We start from the raw sequence: 17,621 nt of genomic DNA on the forward strand, positions 1-17,621 counted from the left end.
TTTGGGGAAGAGGATGACTTTGAAAGAGGAAGGAGAGGGGGAGAAACCCTCTGAGCTGTTTAAGCAGCTGGGAGGGAGATGGACCATCCTGTGTGTGAGCTTGTGTTTGGAGATGGTCCCGTCCACGGCCAAGGTGCCACAGACTGATGTGAATCGGGCTCTGGATCTGGAGCACAGAGGTGGTCCAGTCTGATTGATGTGTGCCGTAAGCAAATTCCCTGTTGAGGCTGTTGTGTGTCCCTGCCTGTCGGTGCTGCACTTTGAACAGTCCTTTCTGCCACTACCGGAGCTGCAGGGATGGGAATGGCAGGTCCCTGCTGGGACGGGGAGAGGAGCCTGGGGAAGAGGCAAGGCCCTGCGTTAGAGCAGCAAAGCAGAAGGCAGGGTTCCCTGTCGCCCTCCTCAGCCAGGTGACAGCACCCGCTTTCGTGTTTGGGAAATAGCCCGGTGTTATGAGTTTCGGTCTTAGATGGTCTTTGTGGTGCTGTGTAAGGCACAGGGCTTCACTGCATCTTCATTTCCCAGCCGGTGAGACCAAGGGAATCTGTCTTCTGCGCTGTGGGAAGAGCTAACCGCCCTCTCCCCGTTAGCAGAACAGAAGTGCTTTTCCATCACTGTCTTCCTCAGGCTTTTGAAAGACAAAACTGTATCCCTGGGACCTCCCTGGGGCACTGTGCTTTTCTCCCCACCCTGGTGCCACCTGCTATGGGATGTGTGGCAGGGACTGGTGTCAGCCTCCTGCTTCCCACCCTCTGCCCCTTGGCTGATTCTATAGAAAAGGCTGATCTATAGAAGACAGCTCCTAGGAAAGCCCCGTTGCTGTTTTACTCTGAGCAACAGGGGTGCTCTTACCAGCCATTCTCTCTACCCTGCTCTCCCTGGTTGAACACGGAGAAGGGAAGAGTGGGTCTGGACAGCTGATCAAATTATAAAACACTGAAAAGGTCAGAGTGGTACCGTTTGCTGTTATCTTTCACAGAACATAAGAGGCATTAAAATTCTGCTGTCTCATTCGTGTAACAAGGGAGAAAATTGTAACACAAGAGGAAAATTAAAAGGGGAAAAAAGTCTTCCCTCCTGCAATCAGGTCAGGGAAATGGAAATGGTTCAAGTTTAACTCTTGTACTTAGCTGTGACTTCCAGGGGCTGGATGCAGCTGTGTGTGAAGGTCCAGCCTCCAACTTCTGTGTAGAGGAGTTAAAATCTTTCTCCAGGGACAGTCACTAGTGTAATGAATTTGGTGGCCTGGGCTTTCTCATTTTGAGTTCACCACCTTGGTCTTTGGCAGAGCTTGTGCTCAGAATCCAGGAGGTGTTGGGGATGGGGAGAGATCAATCCTGGCAGGTCAGTTTGACATGATTTAAGCTGGAATAACATGATGTGAGGGTGAGCTGCTGGCTCAGGCAGAGGTGCTGAGGACTGGGAGAGCAATGGCCAGGATACACGTGCAGCAGTGTTGCTTCTAAAAGGGGCGATACGCTGCGTGAAGCACGGTGGGACAGCACGACGTTCGTTAGGGTGACCTGCTGCCATGAAACAACCGCAATGGAAGGGGTCACCAAACCATGTTTGACTTGGGTTTTACAAGAGCTGCAGAAGATGTGATCAAACTTGTATGTCTTTACCTCCACACTCAAATCACAGTGAAAAAGTTATCACCAGTAGCGAGCAGATCTACCCAAGCAGAGCCCTGGTCTCCTTTCTAAAGCAAGATACATAAATGGAAAGGCTATAGCTATGTCCCTCAGAGTTGCCTGCTGATTTCATCCAAGCATCTCCATTGCTGATTTTGGGAATTTCCAGGCTAAAATGCTCCTTTCTTTTGAAGAAGAGCAGGGCCTGAGATAAATGCCAAATCCTGACTATACCCCAGCCTGTAAATTTTGTCGTCTGCAAAACCCAGATGCAAACTTTATCACTCCAGCTCCATCCTGTGCTCTTGGCAAAGCCATACAATTGATGTTGCTTGGCATCCTCCAGCCTCCTTCTCTGCTCCCCTGCTTTTCTCACTTTTTCTGAAGTGGTTCTTGCTTGCCCCCAACGTTGCATTCACTACCCACCTCCTCTTTGATCCGATGGTGCAAAACTCACTTTGAACCTCTGCAACCTGTGTTTGTGTTTGAGCTTTCTTGCCCTCGCCTTCATACCATGTCAGGCTACTGGGGAATATGATAACAAAAGGAAAGAGCCAACATAAATCCATTGCTTCTCCACAAGTTGCAACAAACCAAAGGAGTTTCCTTGCCTGCCAAGAATGTGGTCTACTGAAGATTGCTGTGACAAGCAGCACGCTCATGTAAATATCAAAGTGCAATCAGTCATCTGAGCCATCAGCAGCTGAAGAGGTGAGTGGGTTTCCCTGAGCCCTGAGAAATGGAGCTGGGAATGGTGGCTGTGCACGAGCACTTGTGGCTTGTGGGGAGACCTGCTGCCCCCAGCTCTCCTGGGGCCCACGTGGCTCTGCAGGTGAAATGAACGTGGGGGAGATGCAGGCAAACAACGGCCTTCATCTCAAATGCTCAGACCCCACAACTGTATCCCGACGGGCAGGAGGTATGAACTGACTTGGGCGAGAGCATCCCTCCAGGGTTTGAAGGATGGCTGCCCAGAAATCCAGACTTTTTCCCCAACGAGAAATAGTGGAGGAAAAATCCTCGTTCCAAAAGTTTTTGTTTCAAAAGGTAGAGTTTCCCCTGGGAGGTTTCAACCTGATTTTAAGTGAAAATGCCTGCTTTCAGCCAGCTTTACAATATCATTGCAGTTAAAAGCAACCAAATAAAAATAAAATCTGAAGTCAAAATGAAACCAAAATGTTTTGTTATTTCCCACTGGAAAACTGAAATTGATGTTTCCCTGAAAACAAACATTTTTGGTGGATAAAAGGCATTCTTCAGCACAAAGACCTTTTTTTGCTGAGTGCTTTTTCTAAGAACTAGCAATACTTCTTTATTTGCTTGAGTTATTGCCATTAAGATGCCACCTATTTGCATTTTCCTGGGGCTGCTCTTAATGTAGGAGTTACACAATGCAGTGTTTTGTGCTTTTTTCTACTGTTTCTCTTAATTGAGGTAGTGCTTAGAGCCCTGAAACAGGATGGTAATGCCACTGTGCCAGGTGCTGGAGTGCTGCAGAGCGGTTGGCAGTGTCTGGTCTGAGCTACGGACTGGTCCATTGAAGCTGGGAAAGCGGAAAAGGAGCTGGAAGAAAGCAGACCAAGCTGCTGAAGACCCCAAAACAAGCTGGGGCACTGATGGAAGAAGGACTTAAATTTTTTTTTCAGGTGCTTCTCACTGCTGGTGTCTCCCCAAACCCCAGTGCCATGGGTGCATTTATCCCCAGCCCTGTATCAGCATCCCACTATCCCGCCTTGAGGTTCGATGCAGGAATTACCAAAGTTGTTACCTCTGCTGCCAGAAGATGGACTCGGTGGTGGTGAGGATGGCGGGGAGGGGGACAAAGTGGGAGCCCAGATCCCCCCCCGTGCCACCTCGCAGCAGTAGCCCACGCCTGGAGCCGCCACGTACACATCTGGAGCTGCCTCCTCCCGCTGTTTCCAGGGCTACCGGAGGAAGGAACCGCTCATGATACCAAACCCAAACTGGAGGGAAGGCGATCACTAAGCAAATGTCAGAAACGCTTACTCTGGAAACCATGCTGCACCTTCCCTGGTCAGAGCTTAACGCTGTCTAGACGATGGTCTGCTCTGTGCAAACTCTGAATTAATGTATGCTGATAGAGACTGGAAAAGTGCTCAGAGGTCCTTCCCTGCCTTGGCACTGGTGGGTGCAGCCCCAGAGCTGCCTTTCTGGGGCTTTTTTCTCCTTGGAGAGCAGCGAGGCAGGTGATTTAATGGAGAGACTTGTCATGGCCAGGAGAGGAACTGAATGGGTAGAGACTAGAGCTGGGTACTATGAACACCCTGAGATTTAAACCCAGTCAAATGTGAAGCATCTCCTTCCTAAAAATCATAGGTCAAGCAAGAGAGGTATATTATAAAGAGAAAACAGCAGTATGGAGTGAAACAATGACTTGTCTTGCTCACTCGATCATTAAACTCAAGTCAGATCTTAAAGCCACTCTTGCTACTCCTTGGTGAACCTGACTCATGTTTTGGACACCAGAAATTGCCAGTGTTGCTATTGGTTTCTTTTTCTCTGCTTGTGCTTTTCTCCATTGGCTGTAGAGGTAAGCCTGAGGTGATGTAGCTCCGAACGAAACACTTAACTCTCATGCCGAAAAGCTAGGAGGGATTTCTGGACCATTTCACAGCAATAGGCTGCATCAACAAAAAGCATCTGATGCTGTTGGCCTACATCCCAAAGTCCTCGGTGCTATATTCTCATGTGCTGCCTCGTCAGAAAGCTGCTGTGGACCGCAGAATACTTCTCGCCTCTCCTGCAGCTGTCTAAGAAAGTCCCCACAGATCTCTCTCTCCTGCCCAAAATACAGGTCGGTCTTCATATCACGGGGAAAACTTGCTGCAGCAAAATCAGCGACGCCAATGAACATGTAGTCTTCACTGCTGGATGCTGCTATCTGCTTGTATTTCAGATGGCTGCAGAATGCGGACAAACTTGCCTGCCTGGTTAGCGGAGTGAAATGAAGCTCCGAAACCCACGACTGCTGCAAGTGCAGCCTCCCCTGGAAAACTGCAACTTCCATCTCTGCTCTGCTGGCTTGTAACTGCCCAATGGGCCCAAAGGGACTGCTCTGGAAATTTGGAAAACACAAACATTTGCTGCTGTGCTGGGACCTGGTATGTCAGGTTTCAGCCCAGAGCATATATTTTTTAATGGCTGGATTATACAGCTCAGAAATGTTGAGCTTATGATGAAAATGCTGCCAGACTTTTATCTGCAGCAATTCCAGCGTTCTTAACAGCCCAGTGGAGAGCAAAAGCCTCCGTTATCTGAACTGCCAATTAATTTAAGCACTTTCCCCTACCCTGTTATAAAGATGTCACTTCCCTGCACCAGTGACATTGCTCTGGCCTCTGAGGTCCCGCAAGCTCTGCTCAGTGGGGCCTGGCTGCACTGCCCACTTGTATTGCTGACTAGCAGGTGTCTGTGCGCTCATGTTCGTTTTGGGAAGGGGATTATCATGCTGTGGTGGGTGGAAAGGGATGGGCAAAGTGAAAAAAGAGTGGGTAACTGCAGCGTGGGGTGGAGGAGGAGGAAAGCAGGACCGGCAAACCAATGCTCAGAGAGAGCGTGATCATGGGCATGTTTCGTATTGGCGTTGAGGTGATCCTTGCAGACATTAAACGTTGTCTCCTGAGCATGCGGAAGCTATGCGGTGTTCTCTGAACGTCTTGATTCAAGGCCAATGTGTACCTGGGTGCATCTAGTAAATTAGATTTCATAGGCAACAAGTTGTTGTTTCTCTAATTCTTTTTATCCAAGGACCTTGGTGTTTTTTGACTTCTGTGCAAAGTAGCTGAGCACTACTGCTGTCTTACAGACACTTTCAGTCATGTCCTACAGAGGGTAAATTCAGTCAAACATCCTCCTCTTGCTGCGTATCTTCCAGCCTGATGCTGCATGGTCCAGTACTCTGCAGCTGGATCCTTATTTCCCCAGCTTTGCCAGCGAGGAGCTGGTGTGATAGCTCCATTTGACTCAAGCAGAGCAAGAACAAATTTAAAAAAAAAAAAAAGAGACTTGTTTGAACTGTTGAATTGGTATGGGCTCAGTTTGAGTGGGGATGATCAGGTGAGTAACTCCCCAGCAAATTTAGGCGGTGATAACTTGCATGCTGTGGTTCTAGCAGCTGAGTGCAACCAGAAGAGACTTTCTAGTTAAGCCTTAAAGTTTCTTGGAAGTCTTCTCTGGGATGGTCATCCTCAACAGGGTGAGGTGTAGTGTAGTCATTGCCGAAACATGTTGTGTCGTGGTTGCACCATGCTGGGCAGAAACAGCTCTTCAAGGCTGCAGTGCTGCAAACTGCGCTCACCTGGGACTGCTCTGAACCTTGTCAGCTGCAGAACCTGAGCTTTATCTATACAAAATAGGGAAAAGAGGGGGTTTATCTGTCACATTCATGAAATACTGTTCCCCAAGCACCAAGCATAGGAGCTGATATGGCTAAATTATCCTAAAAAACAGAAGGCGGGAAGTTACAATTTATTTTTTCAGTATGGAAGGAATAAATTCTTTCTTGTGTCCACAGCCCAGCTTGCAACAGGTTTAAAGCACAGTACAGATGGCTATGCAATTATTGCCAACATCTACTCATTATATTAGATAAGGCCCTGGGTTTATTTAGCAGAAGCAGATGGAGGGAATACACAATATTTTAGATCTCTTGGCAAACTGTGTTTTCCTTAGAACAACATTGCATGTTTGCTGTGATAGTTCTGGCCAAAAAAAAAAAAAAATTCTAAGAAAGAGGGAGAATGATATCTTTTGGGAGTGACAATGAGGTGTGCATTAAAGAAGAGATATTATATTGCAAGTCTTATAATATCTGATGCCTTATATTAATCCCTGTGACAAGAAGAGAGTTTCAGCTTTTATTTGAAAGTGTGTATTTTTTTGTGGCTCATAGACCAAAGCCTGAAAACATGACCCCAGCTGCCTACAAAAGCTGAGGAATCACAAGACAAATAGAGAGCCCTAATATTATTTCTTTTAAAATGGTCCCATGAGTTTTAATCCAGCTTTGTCGATTTTGGGGCTGCCTACTTGCGTGACCACTGGCAATGCTGCATCTCTGAGCAAGGGCCACCTGCTGCAGGTGGGAAAATGCTTGGGTTTTGGGTCCTTGGAGGCAGCAGATTTTGACAGGAGGTGTACGAGGAACATATGCATCTCTCTGCTTGCTCAGAGCATTCATAGGCAAAACCTCCCTCAGAGACCACTGACCTCAGTGACAAAGGGTCCCGTGACAATCTGTGATGCGGCTAGGAACCAACGCCCTGGCCAGCCTCCCTCCAAAGGGAAGAAACCCAGTCCTGTGCCCGCTTGCAGAGGTACCTGATAGCTTTCCAGTCTTTGTCCTTCTCCAAAAATTGGGCTGTCAGAGAAATTTCCTGTAGGGACATTTGCCAGAGATGGATGGGGTGAACTTTTCTTGTTTTGTTGAACTCAACTCCAACATCATCTTGCTTGATTCAAGCTGTTATCTGGGAAGACACAGGGTGGCAGGTGTAGGTGAGGGAGTCAGCACTGCCCCTAAGGGTGTAATGAGGTGGTGTAATGCGGTAGTTGCTTGGAGCCCAGGGCCCTGAGAAGCAGTCAGAGCCATTCAACGTGCACCTGGGGAATAACAACAAATCCAGTTTCTGACCCAGCCTCTCTGGGAGTTCAGTACTAGCTCTCATCCATGGCTTAAGCAGTTAGCCGTGAACTAAATGCTCAATGTATCATCTGCTCGTGATGGTCTTAAACTGGAAGTCATGAGCACAGTGCCAAACCCAGGTCATTAAATTAGCGAGCCCCAGGCATGCAGATTGAAGGAGGCTGCGTTTCCCTGGCAGAAGACTTTCCCACCTAATAGAGCAGGCTGAGGAGTGAGGGTCTTCCCCTGCACGGAGGGACTGTGGCTCTTCCCCCTGGTCACTGTAAGGAAGTACCAAAGGAGTGGTGGGTGCTTGTACCCCCAGTAACCACATTTGATGCTTCTTTGGTCTATTGGGTTATACCACCTGGATGGTATTCCTCCACAGTATGCAAGTGGCAGCATGACCTGAGTGTCACTCCTTGGGTGCAGCATGACTCCCCACGTGCTTGTGCTGGGAGGATGAACACAAATGAGAGTGGAGGCAGGAGGAGAGGTGCAATGACATGGTGATGGCAGCAGGGACCCGTTGTTTGTCAATATTTTGCTATATCATGGGGAAAAAAAGAACAGGAACACTTGAAACTCTGACGAAACTCTCTAGTTAGGATGGCTTGGTTCAGTTCGTGGGTGTTTTTGGGTCTCTAATTGGTCAAGGGCACAAATACATCCAGGCATGGATGATGCTGATGATCCATTTTTGCCAGTTCTCATCCATCTGGCTGTGCCAGTGAGGCTTAGCTGGCTGAGTGCTGGAGAGTGAACACAAAAAGTGTGCAAATGTGGCAGCATGAATTAACTAACTCTCCACTCTCTACCTTCCTATTTATTATATGAATGTTCTTGGCTATTATTTTGCCTGATGTGTTTATCCTTGCTCATTATCTGCCCATCTCTGGATTGTTACAGCACTCAGTGATGCAGTGGCAAGGTGGAGTGGATGGATTCAGAGGAAGGCCGTCCCTCCAAGCACTCCCTCTAGAAGCTAGTGCATGGTTCAGCTGGTGGCTTGGTGGAAAAGAAAAGCCTGCAGTGCAGAAAGGCCCCGAAGACAATAACCTAAAAGAGGTCTCCTTTCCATCCTGACCAATGTGCCCAGCATTGACAGATATTTTTCCTTCTCCTTTGCACCAGTCCTTCATTGGCTGCTCTTCCCCGTCCCTCTCCTGCCAGCTCCGGCAGCACCAGTTCAGCACCCCAGGAGGGAAGGCTGAGCTCTTATTCTGAACCATTTTGTTTTGCTTTTTCAACACTAGTGTAATTTGATAGTGATGACATTTTCTGCTCAACTCATGAACAACTACTTCTGGGGACTGGCCAAATGCAGAGGGTGATGTGGTTCTGGTTCCAAATAACACAGACTTCGTCATCACTCCCAGGGCAGTCTGGCAAGGAGGCTCTCATTTGGTGGGTACTATAAGGAAGGAGGGTTGAGGTGTGCTTTTAGTGACTCAGACCTCTTACCTCCTGCAGTGTCTGTGCTGCCCTGCTAGCCCCCCCGGCAGAAAAATACCTCACCCATGCACCTACCAGCTGTCTTGTGCCCTTTGCCCAGTTTCGAACTGCCAGCTAGCAGAGAGCAGAGTCATGCTCCTCCGGACTTTCTGGCAAAGCAATGAAATATAATGGCTAGTTTGGGTGACATTTTTCACGCACACAGGATTTGGGGGTTTGTATTTTTCAGGAAAATGGCAGCTTTAAATCAAGTAAAAAATATTTGCAGACTTGACATAAATTGCTTTCACTAAAAAGGAAAACACATTAAAAGTCAGAATAGTTCATTTTAGAGCTTGACAAATGAAACAAGCAATCCCAAATGATGTTTCGTTGTGCTCTCATTTTTTTTTTCCCCCATAAAGTAAAAATACTTGAAACATTTTGCTGACCCTGAAATTCCCCTCTCCTCTTTAAGAATCTTGTTTGCTACTGAGCTAAAACCCTCCATAGCTTGCCCATACACAGGAGACCATGGGGTGGGGTGCGTGACACCAGAGGTCTCCAGGAAAGTGCTTTGGGCTCCCAGCTCCTGCTCTCCGCATCCTCTGATACCAGGAACAACATTCTGGGATGCCCATTTCCAAGGACAGAAAGCAGCTGTCTTGCCTTTGTAATGTTAATGTAGTGAGACTCAAGGTATGACCTACTTTCCAGCCACAATGAAGTGCAGGATGGTTTTAACTCCTCTGTGCTCAGTTTTCCCAGCGTGAGCTCACTAAAATGTTTTGGACGTGCATTTTTCTGCCAGCTGTCATTGCTTATTGCGAATGACGCTCCTTTTCTACTCTGTGGTGTGGTATGTTCCTGTCTTTCCTACTTAGAAGCAACAAGGACTTATTTGAGCAATTGCCTCATAACCAGAATATCTTCCTTCATCTTGGGCAGAAGCCAAGCCCTCAGCTCTCTGCACTCTGCAAAACCTCAGTCGTTTTCTTTATCGCACACTGCTTGGCTGCTGTGTGTCTCGCTGTAGTGGAGGAGTGTGTGCCTACAGATGCTCCCCTCCCTGTCTTCTCCCTGGAGCCTGGCTCAGGAATTACAGTCAGGAAAGTAGGTTGCAGGTGGTTTTGAGGGGGGATTCTGCTCTCATTTTGCTGTGTCTCCTCCCAGGACTCTGGGGCATTTTTGCCATGCAAATAGGAGAGATTTTGCGTTCATAACTGGGCAGCTCTGTATGCTGAAGGCTGGTGGCAAATTAAATGCTGGCTACAAAAGGCTCAGAAATGCACCTGTTTGGTGTGAGACCAAGGAACGAATCGCCTGTTTGTGCCTCTCAAGCAGAGCAACCCCGTACTGTTGAATATTGTTATTTCCTCGATTTATTTTATTTTGCCCTCTGTTCCCTTCATGCTATAGCAAAAGAGAGGTTTATCCTTCACCATAGTGAGGCCATTTTGATGGATATAGTCAGTTTTGGGACAAACATGTTTATCTGAGCAAGGGGATCAGCCTGAATTGCTCCGAAAGGGCTGGTGTTAAGGAAAGGGTTGGGACCTGGAACATTGCATTGTAGATGTGCTTTGAAGGGAAGGAGTAGGCTTAGATGCAATATGCAGGTATCTACTTGGATGCTTAGACTTGGTGTTGGTCATCCAAAGGAGAGGCAGAGAGCTGGCAAGCTGGGCTCTTTCATGTGGGAGGGACTAGGGACAGCTGGTGGGGAAGTCACCAACGTGGAGAGATTGAGCTAACAGATGAACCTGGTAATGCCATAAATTAAATGCTGCAATTAGCATGCCAGATCCACTTATCAGCTCAGACCTGGTGACGACTCTGTGCCTTTGGTAGTCAAGATAAAGCTTGCACACCATGAAATCAAACTGAGTGAAAAGGGGCATCTTTCCAACTGCTCCAGTCACCGCTTGCATGCAGACTCGTGCTGCGGCTGGGAGAACAAGGGAACAGCGGGACTGACAGCCATGTCGCTGCAGTCCAAACACAAGCCAGGCTTGCTGCGCTGAACAAAACGGCTGCCCGCATCTGAGGGGCTGGCTCGTGGGCACCCCTTGGCTGGTTGCCTCCGCTGACCTGCCCTCAAATCCCGGAGGAGGAAATCAGCCAGACCATGTCACCAGCGTAAGACTGAACAATGTCTTCAGTGTGCACTCTGGAGCTAAGAAGGTGAAAAATACTCATTTTGATTTGCACTGCAGCTGAGGTGCCTGTCAGCAGACAGACACCCACTACTAACACTTGCCGCACCCTTTTGCAGCTTTTAGCGTGTGTAACTGGTGTGGTTCCTCCCTGTGAGTCTTGCTCATTGGCTTCATTTGCTGCCAAGACTTCGTTATCTGTTGCTGGTTGGTACGTACAAGGAAGTGAGGGCAAGTGATGCCTTGTTGCCACAAGATGCCAGAGATCATGGTACCTCCTTCTCCACAGTGCTGTCTGTTTGCTGTTGATACTCTGGTAGTCCTTGGATCATAGGAGGGAAATCTGGACCTCCTCCATCTGGAGGTCAGTGCCATGGGGATGTAATATTTCTTCTTGCAATACCTCCAAATAATACTCTATTTCTTGTTGCCCCTCCCTAATCCATCATGACTTGCTGCTTTCCTCCTGCAGCTCCTCCACTCGCTGCTTGAGTGACTCCACTGGTGCTCACCTTGCGCAGGTGGAGCTTGCACCCTCCTCCACCCAGGAGTGTGGGGTACAGCCCTCACAGACCTTCACTTGGGCAGCAGCTTCCCTGATAGGAAACTCTGTCTTGGTGGCCACCTCCATTTGTCCCAGGCTCTCCTGGCTAGGTAGATGGTTCCTGGCTGTTGTGCAGGGCAGATACTGGAGAAGTTGGTGTTTCCAAATAAAGACCATTAAGTTAAAGGCTGTCCTGCGCTGGTTGGTGCGCTGCTGGTATTCCTGATCCTGGAAAGTCTTGCCAGCTCCAGCCAGAAGCATGCTGCGTGCCAGTTTGGCATTAAAATGCTTCAGTCATTCAGGAAAGCAGCAGGCAGAGCAGCGTCCCATGGCAAATGGTTTCAGGGGAAAAAAAAGAAATGGAGAATACATATTTTTGTAAATTTTTAATGCTCTGCATATGCTTTTGAAGGCAAAACACCAGTTAAAAAGCCCAGCTACTTAAGATGAATTTTATGGGCGTTTTTTTGAGGGAAATGAATATTTTCCATAGAATCTCTCATTTCAAAAGAATTATTTCTTTCTACTTAATTTTTACTGTAAAATTCCCAAGTGATCCTACACTGATGTGGGACTGGAAGGGCCTTGCAGGTTCTCCCCTCGGGTCGCTAGCTGCCATGAGCACCGTGACAGCAATCCTCGTGGTGGTGACAACTCCCATGAGGTTAGGGACCTTCTCCATCCCCTGGGCAGCAGAGGAGGAATTGGGAAGGAGGGGATGGCGAGGGTCACCTGTAGCAGGTGTAGCATAGACAGAGGAGATGGTCAGCCCATGGATGGGGGAAACAACTTTAAACTAGTCAGCCAATATTTATGTAGATATTTATTTTATGTATTTTTCCCATTGGTTTCTGTTTCCTGGGGGTCACTGGGGCTTGTTAAATGTCAGCAGCCTGTGCCCAAAGTTGGGCTCTGGTAATGAGGGCGATTTACTCGAGTTTTCTGTGCTCCTGCTTCTGTCAGATTTTGGGGTCAGTGCTGCCAGCGGGTCTGCATTAGGTGGGGTTGAATCTGTGGGTAAGAAGTGATGGTTGTTATTTCTTTTCCTAAGACAGCTGCTGTACTGCTGGCTAGTTTTATCTTTTTTTGAGGAAAGCTGTCTGGTGGGTATTTAGTCTTTCTCCTAATCCTGCTGAAGAGATTGATTCGGTTCTTAGGAACGGGTGGTTGGGATAAGGCCTCTGAAAAAATCGCTGTTTCCACTTACTTTCTAGGACTCGAGTTTATAACAAATGGCAAAGTTACATTAAAAATGCCTACAATTTATGCCAGCGATTTCTCGTCTAGCAGAACCTGCCCTGGCACCAGTGTTGTCCAGTGGCGAGATCCCCTTGGAAGTGTTAATCGTTCTCAGTTATTAATCTTGCTGCTTGTTGCTGTAGCTGTATGTTATCTGCTCGCGAGCAGACACGCTGAAGCTGCTGGACTTGCAGCCAGTTCCAGTTCTCTCCTGCACGTCTCATGCCGCCTCTTTTGTGATTTATAGACAGTGAGTCCAGGAGACCGGGCAGAAAACGTGCCTCATCACCTGCAGATATGTGTGTGTTGAGCGTGGCCTCACCGGCTGCTCTTTGCTGAGGCTGGACCCAAGGTGTGGTTGCTCCTGTAAGCAGAGACATGTATAGAAAACCCTGTATTTTTGATAATCTATTTTTGGCTCTCACTTGGGTCATCTTCTGCGTTTCTGTTCCTCCTCCTCTTCCCGCCTTGGGGGAGATGCAAAGCACCTCTGTCACCTGCTCCTCAAGAGATCATCTGGAAAAGCTGAAATAAATCCACTAAAAGGCCATTAAGGTAGGAGGAGGACAAGGTGGGGATGATCCTGAGGAGCAGGGTTAGCTTTTCCCCACACCAGTCCTCAGGATTTGGAGATCTGGGGTTAAGCTTGAAGGACTTTCGAAGCATTTTCTTTGGTCAGGGCTTCAGTAAGGAGATTTGTTATCAGGTAGCTCTGAAAAGTGCAGCATTGTACGACAACGGGTGTCTTGCTGAACCAGTACACAGAAATCCTGAGCTCTGAGGTACTTTAAGAAACGGATTGCTAATTATTTATGTTAGCATAATGTTTAGGAGAGGAACTTTCCCTTCATTCTTTGCTTTCTTTTATACCCAAAGGGATAAGCTGCTTTTATAATTTATTCCAGGCTTTGCTAGAACAATAGTTATCAGGTGTTTATCACAAATTTGGCCTCTGTCTCTGGGAACAGATGTCAGTCAGAGCTTGTTAGTGGAGGCGGTGATACAGAAAGCAGCATTTAACCAAGTTATCATGAAAGTGAGGAACAAGTGCAGCGGTCCTGAGCACTGCTGGGCTGGCAGGATGCATGCCCAGATCCTCCACAGCAGCATATGAGCCAGAAAGGTTTGATGGTCAGCTATCCTGCTCGTAAGAAAGGCAAATTACATGGAGGAACTTATTTAATGAGATTTTGTTGCACTTAAACACTTGAAGTGCTATCAAAGACAACATCCTAAGCCTATCAGATCTTAGTGTTTCTGTACAACCTGTTAAGATACAAAAAGGGCTGCAGATCAAGCCATGTATTCTTCTTCATGAGGTTATCTCCTAAAGTCTTCTTTTTGCTATTTTTTTTACCTTTCACAGCTGATTTCCTCTTCCGGCACTGGCTTGCCCATCACCTTTGCTTTGTTCTCAGCTGTTCGCTGTGCAGCCAGGGATGCTTTGGCAGGATTGTCAGGACGTGCTTGTCAGCTGGCTCCTTTGATGTCTCCATTTCTCTTATTTTTAATGATAATTTCTGACTTGTTCTGGCCTGGCTCACTGTGGCTTCTGCAACCTTTCAGCTGGAGCGGGGGAAAAAGTAAACCAGAAAGATGGCACTTAGGCCAATGCCATGAAGTTAATTAGGGCCTTTCCCTCACTGGGGCATTTTTCTACGCACGTCTGTGAACAGTTTAGGGGAACGGACCTCTGAGCAGCTGTAAATTAGCTTTGGTTTTGTAGGGAGAAAAGGCACCATCTCCACCCTGGCAGAGCTTCCCCCCGCCGAGCTGCTTTGCTGGGATCCAGCTGTTGAAAGCCGCAGTTTGGCTCTTCCCTCGCAATTACTGCGCGCCAGCTTTCTGCCAGTGGGTCCTTTGGAGCAGTAAGACCCCATGCGCCAGGGCTACTGGGACGGACGCTGACCCCACAACACTTCTAAAAGCCCTGGGGCCCTCTTTTTCCTGGTTCCACTGTTTGGCCCCTGCCTGGGGCCGCAGAGCCGCGGTTGTGAGCACACGGCGTGAGAAGGCTGCAGCATCCAGCCCTCCCCGCTTCGGCTAGCGCAGGAATCATGCTGGATGCCCACCTGGGTTTTCTCACCACCTGCCTCATTTACCTGCAAGGCTCAAATGTGGATTTTTAGACCTAGAGCTACCACCTCATCCCCTCGGTCTTCTGTTTCTTCCACCAAAAGTGACTTTGTTTAGGATGCAGCTGTATTTTTTTGTTTTCCTCTCTAGGCAAAATCTGGCCGGGGTTGTATTGTTTTTCAAGAGTGGCTGATTCATGGGCAGATGTAGCAGCGACAGCTCAGCTGTACAGGCATGGATGGTTTGCATGATTCGACTGTGATTTAATGCGATCCATGGACCAGCTCTCCAGCCATGGGAGATGGTGGGCTGTAGGGTGCCCTGTGTAGGTCAGCTAGGGGATCACAGTGCTAGTGATGTGGGAATTAATGAATGATTAGGGGTTTTGACTTGACGGGGGGGGGGGTGTTGCCATAGTTTGAGCAGGCTCTTTTTAGCATCAAGCCGATTAGGAAGACAAGACTGGAATGAAGACCTCCAGCCACTGGAACATTTACTGGCTCCAAGGGACTAATTGATGGTGTCCCCCATTCACTCCCATTTTCTCTTTGAATTTAGAAACAAAACGATGAGCGTATCAAGCACCCCTCCTCTCAGTTTGTTCCAGGAAACAGGTACAAACCTGTACCATTTGCCTCGTGACAGCACAAATCCATCTTAGCTCACTGGAGACTAATTGTGCCGTTAGTAGCAACATCTAAGGTGGATGTTTAAGATTATCTTTTGACTTGAAGTGTGTCTATTCCCAGACTGCAGAGGTTTATAAGTGAGCAATTAAGTTGTGAGGATGGAGGGAAAGGAGAAGAGGAATGAAATCATTGGCATGGGTGCAGAAGATTAAATTAGAAGTCTCTGCATGTGATGGTTCTTGGTTTAAATTGTCTCCTGTTGCTTATGCTCAAACTGCATCGATAGAGCTGATGTAATGTGAATTTTCTGGTCGTGAAAATGTAGGAACAGGTGTCCTATAGAATAGATACTCTGCTCCTCAGGTCCTGGCTTGCTGCTGCCTCTCTTGCCATCCAACATCTCAGCATGCTTTTTTCCTGATCTCCAGCACCTCCTGCTGATGGAGTCTGGCCCTTTCCGCACAGCAATGCTGATCCTGCGCTTCCCTGGCCCGTGCTTGGCAGCAGTGCTAAGTCAGTCAGTAAGTCAAGGACAGGGTTTTTATCTGAGTGTAGCTGTGCTGTGAGTGCTCCCTACACAGCCACGTCCTCCGCTGCTGAGTTTGCCAGACGTCCTGCGTAATACATACTACATAGTAAAACTATACGTCTTGTTTTGAAAAACTCTGCTTTTTCTTGTATATTTTTTATGGTAGCTGGCCACTTCGCTGAATGCTCAGCAGCCTGCTATCAGGAACTGAGAAAAAGGGCTCCTGGGCAGGTACAGATAAATCACGGGTGCACGCTGTGGGTGCCCTGCACCTCTCAGAGCATCTCTGTGCCCCGGCATGGGACGCTTGCTGTGTCTGGGTGCTTAGTCCCCAGGGAACTGCCTGGGATTCACTGCCCAAGTCTGGCAGTCTCCTTCCAGCTCTGCCCGTGGCCTATGGCAGCTCTGGAATCCCGCTTTTCAGCCCGATTTGCAAGTCCCTTTTGCTGCCGTAGCTCTTGGGGAAAGGTTGGCAAAGTGTCAGATTATGGTCAAGGTTGGGTCCCCATGGGCAGCGCTTTCAGCAGTTGTGGTTAACAAAGTGGTGGCATCTTGTGCATTTGGTACCAGACGGTTGGGGGCTTGCAGACCCCACTGGTGGGCTGGGTTGCTCAGCCACTTCCACCTTGGTAGAACAGCCTGGGGACAAACCTAGCAAAAACTAATGGCAATTGCTTATAATCACTTTACCTGGTGAAGTCGATGGGGAGCTGGTGAGAGGGTTTTTGCTCTGAACCAACTGCGTGGTTGGCTTGTGTTAGGGGAGCCCTGTCTCAAATCAAGAATGTTTTTGTTGAAGCACAATAGGAAGTGTTGCAGTAACTAATGAACGCAGTTTTGCCATGCTCTCTGTGGGGTAGTGTGCCTTGCAGCGTCTTCGTTTAAGGAGTTTGCATCATTGCGGCTTGCGGATGCTGTGACAATATTTCTTCCTTTGCTGTGCCCTAAAACAGTGAAGCCGTGTCATTTTCTGTGCAGAGCACTTAAAATTTTAAGAACCATTCTGGTTTGGGGGCTGTATTTCTTATCAGAGTTACTGCAGCATATCAGAGGAAATACTTGCACCCTCCTCTCTGGATATTCTCCTCAAATAAGGTGCTCTGAACAAAAATTAATTTTGCACACACAGAGTAAACTGTGTAACTGGAAACTGCTTCAGGTATTAGGAAACACCTAATAGGAAACACCTATTAGGAAACATCAGTACTTGAGGGATTTCTGTATTTATTATAGGGAAAAGCTCCGGCAGGGAATTTCTAACATAACTGGGGGGTTTATTTCCCTCACTGCCTCCTTCTGAAAAATGGTGTATGCTTTCCTATAAGCACAGGGTGCTGCTCTTCAACAGCCAGAGCCAGGCCTGCTCACTATGTGTAAATGGCCTTGTGAGCAGGCAGATATTGCAGATTTACTTATAGTGTGAGCAAAGCTCAGCAGCTCTGGAGGAGTGTGTGAATTGATGGTTTTCAGTGGACACAATTTGCAATGTGATCACAGGTAAAAAGTTTAAAGCAGCTTGAATATTTGCTGGTTTTACACAACTTTTATCCATGCTTTGGAAAGAGGAATTTGCATTTAATCTCAATTTTCCCCCTCTCTCCCCTTTTACAATTAGGATTCTAGCAACTGCTGGGACTGATTTTGACCTGCGGACTCTGCGAGCCGTCCGAGTGTTACGACCCCTGAAGCTTGTATCAGGAATCCCAAGTGAGTGTCATGATCATGTCATCTTCACA

At 47.8% G+C, this 17,621-nt stretch overlaps 1 protein-coding gene across 1 annotated transcript in view; it reads left to right on the forward strand.

The window, feature by feature from the left end:
• Nucleotides 1-17,621, forward strand: part of CACNA1B (calcium voltage-gated channel subunit alpha1 B) — a 298,439-nt gene that overhangs the window by 87,375 nt on the left and 193,443 nt on the right. The window contains exon 4 of the mRNA XM_075519947.1: nucleotides 17,501-17,592. Within this exon, the coding sequence (XP_075376062.1) occupies nucleotides 17,501-17,592 (92 nt within the window). The remainder of the gene's footprint in view (nucleotides 1-17,500; nucleotides 17,593-17,621) is intronic.

This window comes from Mycteria americana, chromosome 17, assembly GCF_035582795.1.
Source record: "Mycteria americana isolate JAX WOST 10 ecotype Jacksonville Zoo and Gardens chromosome 17, USCA_MyAme_1.0, whole genome shotgun sequence".
In the NCBI taxonomy this organism is placed as follows: domain Eukaryota; kingdom Metazoa; phylum Chordata; class Aves; order Ciconiiformes; family Ciconiidae; genus Mycteria; species Mycteria americana.